General features: G+C 39.1%; 1 protein-coding gene across 9 annotated transcripts in view; it reads left to right on the top strand.

Annotated features, from left to right (window-relative positions):
* RABGEF1 (RAB guanine nucleotide exchange factor 1) overlaps window positions 1-13,220 on the top strand; it is a 34,908-nt gene that overhangs the window by 18,351 nt on the left and 3,337 nt on the right. For 3 of the 9 annotated variants that reach the window (XM_080562976.1, XM_080562979.1, XM_080562978.1), the window contains 8 exons: window positions 1,522-1,707; window positions 4,152-4,318; window positions 5,245-5,364; window positions 8,422-8,591; window positions 10,157-10,238; window positions 11,072-11,204; window positions 11,606-11,697; window positions 12,056-12,312. In XM_080562976.1, the coding sequence (XP_080419102.1) occupies window positions 1,522-1,707; window positions 4,152-4,318; window positions 5,245-5,364; window positions 8,422-8,591; window positions 10,157-10,238; window positions 11,072-11,204; window positions 11,606-11,697; window positions 12,056-12,312 (1,207 nt within the window). The remainder of the gene's footprint in view (window positions 1-1,521; window positions 1,708-4,151; window positions 4,319-5,244; window positions 5,365-8,421; window positions 8,592-10,156; window positions 10,239-11,071; window positions 11,205-11,605; window positions 11,698-12,055; window positions 12,313-13,220) is intronic. The other 6 variants (XM_080562977.1, XM_080562980.1, XM_080562982.1 and 3 more) reach the window with 3 other exon arrangements.

Genomic DNA, 13,220 nt, shown 5'->3' with positions numbered 1-13,220 from the left:
ACGTTAGAGGAGGGAGCCTTAATACTTACGTAGATGAGATGGAATATTTAATTTGTTTATCCCTCGGAGAAAATCATACGTTTCCCATTATTTAAAATAGCTTGTTTAGATTAATGGGGAATGTTTAACGTTAGCAGTCTTTTAAATTAATTGATCGTATAGGATTCAGCATGGAATAAAATTGCTGTCGTAGAGTGGAAAACTGTCTTTGGCAGTGATGGTTGTGCATCTCACTGCTGTCCTCTTTGCTGAATGGCCCAGGGAAGGACTGGGGGCCCTTTCCAAAGCTGTCGAGCAGCCGAGCTCCCGGGGGTGAGTGACCTTTGCTGGGCAGAAATGCCAAAAAGCAGAGGAGTGCGTTCTTCAAGTGTATGGACTTGAGGGTCGTTAGGACTCTTGGGGTGAAACGAGGTAACTCCGACAGTTACTGATGTCCTTTATTTTAAGGAGATGACTTTTCGTCTTGCTTTTCACACGTAGCACCTGAAGGAACATGGAGCTCACCTTCCCTCGGTGACGGCAGGAGGGGAGGAGGTCCCAGGGATGCCTTTGCTAGTGAACGCAGGAGCAAGAACCCGAACTGCTGAGGTGCTGCCTCAGCTTACACAAAGTGCTCTGTACGAGATGCAGGGGTGAAATGGGGCTGGGTTTGGGGCCAGACCTGCCCTCCCGCACCCCGCTGTGTTCATTCTGGTGCCTGTGTATGTCAGTAGTGCGATCCCGGTGCCGGTGTCTTCATATGCACACCTGAAACCTGCAGGTTATCCTGCACTGCCGTTATCCTAAAACGAATCCAGCGTTTACAACTGGAACCAAGTAGCTGGAATGCCCTTGGGAGCAAGCAGGCACGTGGGATGGCTTCTGTTGGGTAAAAAAAGAAAGGGGAGGGCTGGGTGGCTGCAAAAACAGTATTTTTGTTGCGGTCACTACGTGTGAATTCTGTAGGGCTGGGTACGGATGCGTAGCTTAACCCTGCAGTAACTTGAGCACTGAATGAAATGGAGATGCACCTCATCCATGTTAATGGACCCTGCTGGGATCCTTCCCTGTGCTCCGAAGACACTCTCCATGGGGCCAAAGATGCCTTCACTGAGCTCTCACCAGTTTTGCTCTTTGTGCAAGCAGCCTGGGTGCAAAGCCATTTACGCTTTGCCTTACCGAGTCCTCTCTGGGGATGGCAGCTCTGTATTTCTTCTTTCCCCTGCTGCTTTGTCCCTGTGTGGCTGTCAGAACAGCGTGCGGGTGAGCTCAGAGACGCGTGCCGTCGCCGGACGGCTGGTAGTGCTGGCCTGCTCTCCCGGCCAGCTGCCGAGCACTGTTTACAGGTCACAGCCATGCAAACGTATGCTAATGCTGCGGCTGTGTGCTTATGTAACTGCCCTTCCTCCTTCGGAATTTGCTGTGTTACTATGGAACTGACTGTTCAATAATTAAAGCAGGTGACTGCTTTCTAAGAGACGAGCCTTCAAACAGCGTGCTGTTGTCACATTTCTGTCTTTTAACTCTTTTCTCTTTAAACAGGAAGAAAATGAACCTGAAATCTGAACGCAGAGGAATTCACGTTGATCAGTCGGAGCTCCTGTGCAAGAAGGGATGTGGTTACTATGGCAATCCTGCTTGGCAGGGCTTTTGCTCCAAGTGCTGGAGAGAGGAATACCATAAGGCCAGGCAGAAACAGATTCAGGAGGATTGGGAGCTGGCAGAGCGGTAAAGAGCCCTCTTTATGCCTTCATCTTTCACAGTAGGCTGACTCTACTAAATACTATTCTTGTCTCATGTTTTCTAGTCCTACTTGGCTCAGTTTCATCATCAGTGTTCAAATTTGACCTTTCCAGCAGGAATTAAAGTTGTCTTTTTGGTGCAAAGATGAATTTTTATGACATTCTAATTTAAGAAGTTTAAAAAGAAAGTCTGAAGTAACAAATGTAAACACCCCCCCAACCTCTCAACAAATACTTTGACCTATTTACATACTGGAATCTATAATTCTGACTAGCAGTTGGAAGGGTGAAAGTGACAAATTTGATTAAAATACCTCTGCCCCTGGAGATGGCAGTTATTGTGTCTTGAATACAGCCAGCACAGTGGTTTTATGTTTCAGCTACTGCTTAAAAAACTAATTTTAGTCTCAGCCGTGGTCATTCAACAGACGGCAGGGTTACACCCAAAGGCATCCAAGCTTTAGCTTTAATAACTGAAGCAATTTTTCTAAGCATGTGTTTTCTGCAAAACGGTTTAGTTTTTCTAGTGTGATAAATATCTGCCTCTGAAATTGGGAGTTGAGAGAAATCTATGCTTGACTGAGAAAGTTAGAGCAGCCACAACTGCTTTTTGTTGGATTTGGGTAGAAAGTAAAAACACCTATTACCTGAGAAAGTGGAAAGCATCCTCTTGCACCACAACTGTCCTTTGTGTCATTTCCAGGTGTAAGTTACATGATATCCACTCAGAATTAAATGCTTCAAGGCTGCATGAATTGCTGAGATGAGGCTGCATGTAACTCTAAGAGCCAGTTGACTTCAGCTGGTCAAGATGTTTGTTCACATGGACACAGATTCTTTACATATGCTTACCTTAATATATTAGTGGTATACGCTGGAACTCCAGGAAAAAGTACAAATGCCTGAGAAATGTGTCTGCATTTGAGTTTGGAAGCCTTTGGTGAACTAGAGTTACCTAGTGATAAGTTAACCAAGGTCATTTAGAAAAAACACCAGGAAGTGCCGTTTTCATATCAGCCTGCCTGTAGAAGGTGACGTCTGTGGAAGCTCTCTGGGTTTGAGTCCAGTCTTATGATTTGGAAGCCCAGGTTTTCTGGCATCTAATTATCCCAGACCCTTATACATTAAGTCTTGAAGCAGTGGTTGGTTTTTTTTTCTTTTTGTTTTTAAATTCTCTTAACTGTCTGTCACTGGAACAGATTAACTGCAAAGACAGGTAGAAAGAAGTGCCTGAAACTTGTAGCCTAATCAGAAGGTAGCAGGTAAACTGTTGAGTACAGCACAGGGGACGTCATCTTTTTCCTGTCATAAATTTGGCTTAAGAATTTTATTATTACCGGATAGGATAGTTATGCTGTCAGTATGTAACTACTATGTGCAGTAAAAATGGGCATTTCAGAAATCCTTTAACTTCAGTAGGGAGATGCTAAAGGGACAGATAAGCTGTGATTGTTTGCTGCAGTGAACAGACAGGCTTTACAGCACGGATGAGACAATTCCTGCCTCAAGAGATTACAGCATGCAAGATCGTTTATGGGCCATCCTGAGCTGGGGGGGAGCTTAAAGTTGCTCAACCTTTTAGCAGTTTGAAGAGCAACATAATTTAACCCATTTTAATTCTCCTGCACAAGGAGAATAGTAGCCATTGAAGAATTGGTATGTCCCTCCTATCTCTTGTATGTTAGAAGGGGCTCAGTCTTTGCAAAGCACCGTTAGTGTTGCAGGGAAGTGGTCTGCCTCATTCATTCAAGCAAGCATATGTATTTCCATGACTTTGAAAACAAATTATGACAGCAATAATCTGTTCCCCAGAATAATTTTAAGATTGTGATGGGGTATGTCACTTGCTCAGTTGTGTGCCATGGTTTTTTATCTTCAGTAAGATAATAAATGAAGATGAGTGACTCTCTGTGAATGGAAAGAAATGGTAACGGCTGATAAGAACAGAGGGTTGTCTTGAGATAGCCAATACATATTTGGGGTTGAAGGGGACTGTATGTCAGTTGATGAAGACATCTCAAAATAGAAAGTAGTTCTGGTAATGTGCAGTGAAACCCCCAAGACAAGGACCTGGGCAGGAAGTTGGCGATAGGAAATGCTCCCATAGAGGTGAGGGGAAAGACTACCTCTGTGGGATTCAGGGCTGTGACACATAGGGAAAGTGATTGTTGTTATACTTTGGTAATGTCAAAAGGGAGGAGACTGTTTAATCTTCCCTGGCTATCTTAAGTCTTTCCTCTGTTTCCCCATTACAATGTGGGAAGAGTGGATTTGATGTAGTGAAGGGATGTGCGAGAGGAAGCTCGAAATGAAGGTGGACATAGAGGAGAATTGGAATGTCAAAGGAGTGAGTAATTTATTGCACAGGAAATTAACTTATTTGTGCTGGCATTAATCAGTTAAATGAGACTTTTATCTTTCTAATCTCAGGCTTCAGCGTGAGGAAGAAGAAGCATATGCCAGTAGTCAGAGTACCCAAGGGGCGCAGTCCCTGACCTTTTCAAAATTTGAGGAGAAGAAAACCAATGAGAAAACACGAAAGGTCACTACTGTGAAGAAGTTCTTCACTGCTTCCTCCAGAGCAGGAGCTAAGAAGGGTAACTTTTCCACTTTGTTTTTAATGGTTCTGTACAACATGTTAAGTTAAGAAGTATTTTTGACAGATATATTGACCGACAAGGCAGGGTAATGCTCTGTGACTTGACTTGAAAAAGTTGGAGTAATGATGCTTCTTGAGAGCAACTTCTGTATACAAAGTCTCACTGAAAACACACAAAAATGTGAGCTTTTAGGTGTTTCTGAACGACACTGCTGAGTGAAAGTATCTTGTTTGTGTGACACACGTTGGTGCTAGAATCATGAGTCAACCATTGTGCAACATTGTGTTTAGAACGTAAAGTTGAACTCTTCCTGAAGAAAATGGGAGAAAAGGTACTGACTGTCAGTCATTTCCAACAAGCTGGTATGCCTGAAATGATGATTCAAGGCATCAGGTGATGCTGCCATAATTTATCGCTTCAGCAGCTTTAACAGGAAAATTTGAATGTGTAAACATGGTGCCTTTAAATGAAAATAAACGTGAAAGGAACCTTGTAGTATTTATGTGTATGTGGGTTGTGAATATTGAGTTTGTAGTTGGCTGAATGTTTATTCTGGATCAGGTGTACAAGTAAGAATGATTAATGACTCTGATGCCTTTGCATGGCAATAACTCACATGGGTGAAAATTGTAAACCACTAGACTGGAGGAGGAATTCCAGAAGAAAAATCAGCATTAATGTATTTCAGCCTTCTAGGTGATGCATTTCTTTAATAAGAATTTTTAAATAAGTCTCTATTTCATCTTAGAATTTGTCTTGGTGTATAAGCAACAGATGGCTAAATGAGGCATTCAGCTATGTATGAAAACCATTTTTTACGTTCATTCTTCACACTTCCCATATTTTCTTTTTTTATCCCATTCGTCATCTCTCCTGACATGCTCCTGCTCTTGGTGTCTTGCTTGCTTTTGCATTTATTTCAGCGGCTCAAGAGAAAATCGTTAAGCAAGGACACCTTGGGAGGGAGCGAAATGCTGATAACATTCTCAGGGATTTGAAGGAAATTTTTACTCCCTCCTGGGAACTGGCTTCCCCTACTGAAGGTAATGCAGCACAGCTTGAGCAAGCTGTCTGCTTGGTTTTAGTAAGCTTACTCTTTAGTTGGGCTTTGCAAAATGCAAACTAGGGTTGTGCCAGTTATAACCTGTGCTGTTGAGTGTAATGATGACCAGAAAAAATAAAAAAGCAAGTCTAGAATTCTGAAGGGAAATTGAATCTCTAAACCAATTGTTAGCTTTTTGGTAGGGACAGTACAGGAATAAAGTTGAAGCTTCTTTCTGTTCTACCTTAGCTTGACATCCGAAGGATTATGCAGTTTCAAAAAAAAAAAAAAAAGAAAAAAACTACCACAGTTTGTAAGAAGTAGCTGGATTTTGTGCTGCTTCATGTGTTTATCAAAAAAATGATTCCAGGTTGCAATTATAAAACTGCTTATAAGTTGAAATGGCTTCAATTTAAGAGTTCATGCTTCAAGAACTTCTTCAGAACATCTCCATATGTTTGTTATATTAAGAAGACAATTTCATATCAAGAGAAGACAGACATACTGGTTTTATTTAAACCCAAAAGACACCAAAACCCCTGATGCAAACAGCTTTAGGATCTTATCCTATGCTGTTTGCAATTCTGACATGGTCTACTTACTAAAGAAATTTGCAGATATACCATGTCTTTTTATTTTGCAAATTATATGAAGAGTATGAATGCATGTGTGTAGCAGAGCTAACGATAGGGCTTACTTTGTATTCTTTGCTTGGACTGAGATCCACGACCATGGCACAACCATAGTGACTCACTGGAGTGCTAATGTTCTGCTGTGACAACTAGCATCTCAGTAGAATGCCTTGAGAAAGATTTTAATATGGATACTGCTTATTCTTTATAAAAGATGATCCTTTCTTAATTCTTCCTGTACTTTTAATTTTAGCATATCTCCTCTAGTAGGTTCTCCTGTTCAAATGGAATTTCTTTCCTGTAATCAGCTTCTTTGTAGTTAGACTTGATTCTTTTAGAACACGTGACAAAGCTGAAAACATTTTATTGCTGAAGCTACATTTGTTCCTGCAGATTTTAATGCTCAGTGCATATTGTACAGATTCATTTTCCTTAAATCAGGATTTCAACACAAAAATGAGTGAAGTTGCTGCATTTGAGTGACTACATGATGTTCTTGGTGTGACTCAAGTCAGGTCATTCTAACGTTCAGTTTTTTAATACCTACATTAGCAGCAAACTTGCATCAATTGTCTGTATCTCTCTAGTATCTAAAACCTGTTTTAAATCTGCAACTAAAAAGTTCATATCCATACTCATTGAGCTCAAATAGCAGAATGCAGTTCTTTATTTTTATGATGTAGTGAGGTCAATGTTGAAATTTAAATAAATCTTCAGTAGTTCTTTGAAATAAAAACACTAATTGTAGGGGAAAAAATGATAATTCTACCCTTTCGAATGTTATCCTGCTTTCTTTGTTTTATGATTTTGAAATTTTGCTCTCTACTTACTGATTACGTAATATTAAATGTGACAAAAGTCAACAGTAATTCTTGCTCCTTCAGCTTGAATGCTGTACTTGTGCTTTGAATCTTAGGTATAAAGAAGACTGAAGGAAATCCCTTCTGAAAGTGTTCTAGTATAACTAGAACAGAGGTCGATTTGCACTTTTTATCTTTATTGCTATAGTTGGAACTGTACATTCATATAACTTAAATAGCATAGATATTCTAGTGGTACCAAATCATTACCCAGAGAAGGTTATGCTAAAGCCTAGAGGCATTAACAAGCCTTGTGCTTTGGTCAAATGATCTGTTTGTGTTAGTCACTGGATCGTAGAGCTTTGAATTCACTATAGTGCTGTGTCTCTTTAAAAACAAATAACAAAAAATGGAGGGAAAAAAAAGCTACTTTGAGTCCAAATTAAACATACCAACTTAAATATACTAACACATTTTTGCTTAGTTCGGAGTTCTGCCTCTGTGCTCATTGAAACAAGGAGCTCTTGTGCATGTTAGTATTTTCAGATTGCAAGATGTGTTTGTACCCTTTTGATTTTGAATATTTTCATGTTTTCTGTTTCTTTGCTGCTTGCTTTTCATCATGTTCATGTACATCATCTCTATTCAATCCTTCATTTTGAACAGTGTTGGCTGGCAAATTGAAAGGTGGGTGAACTAAACTTTGGTAGGGAAGGTATTGGATCAGTACAGTTAACTTCCAGTGTGTATCTTGGAAAATCAGATGTGCTTGTGGAATAGCCCTGCATAAACTTGCATCCAGTGCTGGGTGCAGTCTGTATACCTCCTCCCTTCTCAAGGGCCAAGCAGGTTCTTTCTTGAGCAGATGCAATGCTTCTGCTTTTTCTGAAAAACAAATGGCCGAGTTCTCATTTATGCTGCAGGTGTGACCCTGTGGCACCAACTGCCTAGCCAAAGAAGGGCTGCTGTGTTTGCACCAACCCTGTGCTCCTGTTCCTTGTTTTGTGCTGCTGCTGGTGCTCCTGTGACCTTTTCAGTAAACCAGTCTGGGGAGCTAATCCAGCTGAAAACCCCATAAGAAAGACTTGTTTCTGACTAGGACTACACAGAGTTGCTATTCCCTGAGCTAGGTCGTGAGCCAGTTGAATAAACGCTTCTTTTGGTGGAAGTGCAGGAGCAGGAATGTAGAAGTGAGGGACAATGGAAACGGGACCACACCATTAGCTTAAGCTACTGTGGAATCCCATTGGCAAACCTTGATCTCATATGGAAGGATTTTACCTAGGAATGAAAATGTAAGAAGTCTGAAGGCAAACAAATGTTACAGTAATTTGCTAATATACAAAGACCGGTACTATAAATGGGGTATGTGGCTCTAAATGTTTCACTTCTCTAGGAAACTAAGTATTTCACTGTTCCATTTAATAATATCCAACATTTCATTGCTAAAACTTGAGAAATAGACTGCTTTTTCATCTGCAAGATGAGGGGGGAAAAATCTGAAGTTGTAAAATAGACTGCTTTTTCATCTGCAAGATGAGGGGGGAAAAATCTGAAGTTGTAAACGCTTCTTGAATTCATACACCAGTGTGAAAAGGCTAATCTGATGTGTCCAAACTTTCCCAGCAGAGATCCAAGAATCCAAGTCTCCCAGCCCTTCTATAAACAGGCAGGCTAGCATCGAGACAGATCGAGTATCCAAGGAATTCATAGAATTTCTCAAGACATATCATAAACCAGGACAAGATATCTATAAGCAATGTAAATTATTTTTGGACACAATGAATCATAAAAGGGTAAGTGATTTGAATGTCTTTTACATGCATTGGGGAAATTCGTGAGAGATGGAAAAAGTGCTGCACTTCTTCCAGCAGCTTTTTATGTAATGTATACAGGAGTTTTCAGCTGGCGTGCTTAGTCAAATGAGGATGAATGCGTTGCTGTTCATAGGTTTGCTGTGGCATATGCTGCACAACTCTCAAACTCCAGTATCTCAGGTATCTTGAGAGAACTTTCTTTTGCATCCCGAAGAAATTAGTTCTGAAAGATAAGAGGTCTACTGAACAAGCAATCTTTTTGATAAACATGATTTTGGGAAATAGTACTGTATTACATACTCAGTTTTTAGATAGCTTAATATCTTAGATAGACAAAAAGATTTAGATTATCTTTAGATAGATAAAACAGTACAAAGATAGAAAGGGAGGTATGCAGGTTGATACTGCCCTTTGGAGAAAGGGGGTGACTTGACTACTTTCTTTTATAGGAAATAAGGGATACATTCCGTTTCTCAACGTAAAAGCTTAATTGCTCTTGAAAGATTAATGTATCTTTAGTGCCACCTATGGTTGAAATAAAGCAGTGTTCAGCACACCTTTTTTTCCCCTTCCTTTCCTATTTAATGCAGCTGCTCAAATGATATCCTCAAATTGGACTGGAAATTAAAAGGGAGTTCTGATGGAACCTTACATGCATTCCACTTTGAGAACATGCTGAATTTTTTATTTCTTTTCTTTTAAAGCTGATTCATTCTGAGTGTAGAGCTTATGGAAATAATTATTATTAGCTACAAACATTAAAGTTCTTCTTAGTTATGTGGTTCCTTGACAGTTCATGCTAGTCAAAGAAGTCTTTCTCAAAACTTACAATTTTCTACTACATGTAAACCAGTTGTAAAATGTAGCACTGATGCTGTAAGAGCCGATGCTTCATTTTCAGGCTATCTTGGTTTTGGCCTTAATGAATGCAGAAATTAAGTTCTATCTCCATCTTTTTTTTTTTTTTTTGAAGTGATGGTTTTATGCTGCCATTTAATGGTGAAAAGTGACTTAAGTATAGTTAACTTTAACCCTTCAAACATACATTCTGTTCTTCAATAGCTCAGTTAGTTAATGCCCAAAAGACAATGTTATTTCACAAATGATGTGAATGTATTCATAGTAACTATTATTAGAAGTGTTTACTTCATAGATATTCTTTTAAATGTGTAATTTACATTCCTGTTTTTTTGGTATACTGAATATCATCTTTAAAAAGAGAGAAAATTGGGAGCAAGCATTCTGCTTAAATAGTCTACATTGTCTTCTCACTGTTACTCAGAGATGTGGCTGGGAAAAATGACGTTGCATCTGTCTGGTTCCATTGCTAATACACAGCTGTTCGGCAAAGAACCATAAATCTTTCATATGTTAAGGAGCCAGTCTTGGTTTCTCATATTTTTGAATATAATGTAGCCAACATAAACATCTCTGAGGAGGATCTATTTGCATTCTTAGACTGTTATTGCAGCTGGACACTTGCCATCAAAGGCATTTTTGCCATTTCTTCCACACATGCACACTTAATCAGGTTTCTGTTGCAGGACTTAAGTATTGAGGAGCAATCTGAATGTGCCCAGGACTTCTATCAAAATGTAGCAGAGAAATTACAGACACGCTGGAAAGGTATCGTGTTCTTCTTCCTCCCACCTTAGTGCTAAAAAAAAAGGTAATGTTTTGAGGATAAAGCTGCTTTCATTTTCAAGTAAAAGCAAAGCATTCCTACCCACCTCTCAGAAATGGTGTTAACAAATTCTAGTCCCGTAGCCCCACTGCACTATTCCCAGCAGCACCATTTCTGCAAAGTTTTACAATCTAAATTATTTGTTTTTGCAGGTTTTCTTTAAACTCCCAGTTAAGATGGTTCAGATGTTTTCATTTCCTGTTTTAAATTCAATGTTATTTGTTTAAAACTGAGGTTGAATGTGTAGCCTCAACCCAATTAACAGTATTATTACAGTGTGATAACATGATTATACACAAAAAGCCAATGAGAGGGCAGTGCTTCTGTTGCAGACTGCCCTTCTGTGTCTGGTACGTAAGTGGCACATCTTAAACACACTTAAGGATTTTTTTTAGAGAGGTAAACAGGCACAGAGGACTTCGAGGACCTCATTGGATTTATTCTCAGACTGTTTTTCAAGAAATATTCTTGTAAGCTACGAACAGGTGAACCTAATTTGCATGCTAAATGAAAGTGCTTCATTGGGAGCCAGTGCACGTACCTACCTTGGTACGTCATTACGGTGTTCTTACCATTATATTTTTGCTTCCGCTATAAGGAGTGAAAATACTCCAAGTATATCAGCTCTTTATCAACTGAAGAATGTTTATGAGACTTGGCTCGAGTCAGTAGTACTGTTTTGGTGACATTAGAACCAAATCACGTATTAAATCTTCTAAGCAGTCTAGGAATACTATGTTTACTGTATTGGGCGTGGGGAATTTGTACCTTTCAGTGCCCCCTGAAAAAGTTGAGAAAGCAATGGATCAGATCGAAAAATACATTATGACTCGACAGTATAAATACGTATTTTGTCCTGAAACAACTGATGATGAGAAGAAGGATCTTGCTGTCCAGAAGAGAATCAGGTAAGCCTTTGAAAGAAAAATAGCTGAGTAATCCGCAGTCCTGTGAAAGGGCTCTGAGTCAGGCGTGTTAAAAGTCTGTTGCTGTGCACAAAAAATTGTCAGGCTTTTTAAACAAAAAGTTTTAGAAGCATTTTATTTTAAGAAATAGAAGGAATGAATAAAATGAATAATGAAAGCTTTACTTCGCTAGCAAAATAAATTGGTATGCTTTTGTTAAGTTAAAGCAAAAAAAGGAAAATATTTTTTTCTGGAAATAGTAAATTACTTCAGTGGAATAAACTGGCTTATAAATGTTCTAGTGCCTCACACAAAGCACTCGTGCATTGAATTCAAGAAGTAGCTGGCTTCAAACATCTGAATGTTACTGGCATGGAATGGTTTAATGTTTTTTATTGTCATAGGGCTTTGCACTGGGTGACTCCACAAATGCTGTGTGTTCCTGTCAATGAAGAAATTCCAGAAGTCTCTGATATGGTTGTAAAAGCAATTACAGGTTTGTGATTGAAGTTTACATTTACAGTTTTAAATTTCAGATCTCCTGTTCAGATAGATTATTCTCTGCTGTCATCAGAAAGTGGTTCAGGCTTTTAGATTTGTAGAAGTCTTTGTCATATTGGGCTAGTTTGTCATTTGTGAAGCAGGAATAACTTTACTATCAGAGAAGTGCTTAGTCTTACCTATTTGAGATGCTTGGACTAAACCAAGAAAAGGCTGAATAAACAGGTACTTTAATGGAACATCAAGCACCACAAGATAGAAAATAATGCATTTTTAGTATTGTGTCCACCTTGTCTTGTTCAGGTGGCTGTTTCATGTGGTTTTAATGATTTGAGAACTTTCCTATCTTACAGATATTATCGAGATGGATTCAAAGCGTGTGCCTCGTGATAAATTAGCATGCATCACCAAGTGCAGCAAGCACATCTTTAATGCTATAAAGATCACAAAAAATGAACCAGCTTCTGCTGATGACTTTCTTCCAACGCTCATATATATTGTTTTGAAGGGAAACCCACCCCGTCTGCAGTCCAACATCCAATATATAACACGATTCTGTAATCCAAGCAGGTTAATGACAGGAGAAGATGGCTACTATTTTACCAATCTGGTAAGTGCAGGAACAGTGTTGACATTTTATACAACAACATTATCTTTCATTTAGATACAGGAATTTCCAGTAAATGCAAACATGGTATAACATTGTAGAAGGAAAATTAAAACAACTCTTCAAATGGTGCTAGAGGCTGGTTAAGGTACAGCAAGCTCTTTTGCTATATGTCTCTTCTTTCTTTGTTCTCTGCTTTCCAAACCAGAGTGTTTTATTCCTTGCAATATGGAACCCATTATTCCACAATCTGATGCAGAGACTTAGGCATACTTTTATTCTGTGAGGAGATAATACTTTCTGTTCCTAAAATCCTGGGCTTGGGCAGTGCAGCTGTTACAGATGCAGAATTCCCCGTATAAGCCCATGAAAGTTTCCCTAATAAAGGACTGCAGAATTAAGCCATTAATGAGTGGAGGTAAAGAGACTTTTAAAAGTGTTTGTTTATATTAAAAGTATAATTATGTACTTGGCTTCTCTGCATTTCATCTTAAAGCAAGTCTTGAGGAAAACATGTAGTTGAATGAGATGCTTGGAATGTTAAAAATTCTTTTAGTAGGAGGAGAGCATCCATGAGGTAAGATGGGCATCTCAACATTGCTTCTTTCACGAAATGGAGAGCGCATACCATATCTCACCCGATCAGATGATTAAATGTTATCCAGCAAGTCAAAATAGTTCAGCTGAAACGGTATCTTCCGGTATCATTCTCAGTTTTTGACTTCTACAAACTTTGGGGAGGAGAGAGATGCATGTGAACTGTCTGATATGGCTAGCTTCCTGAAAAGCTCTTTACGAATGATCTGTTTAGACACAAAATAATCAGTTTTTGGTCTAACAGTTTTACTGGTGTAACGGCAGGATTTAAAATATATATAACATACAAGTTCCAGTCTGTAGCTTGTGATGAT

The sequence above is a fragment of the Anser brachyrhynchus genome (assembly GCF_964034855.1).
Source record: "Anser brachyrhynchus genome assembly, chromosome: 20".
Classification (NCBI taxonomy): Eukaryota; Metazoa; Chordata; class Aves; order Anseriformes; family Anatidae; genus Anser; species Anser brachyrhynchus.
The sequence above is the reverse complement of the archived record's forward strand: the minus strand, read 5'-3'. Positions and strand labels throughout refer to the sequence as shown.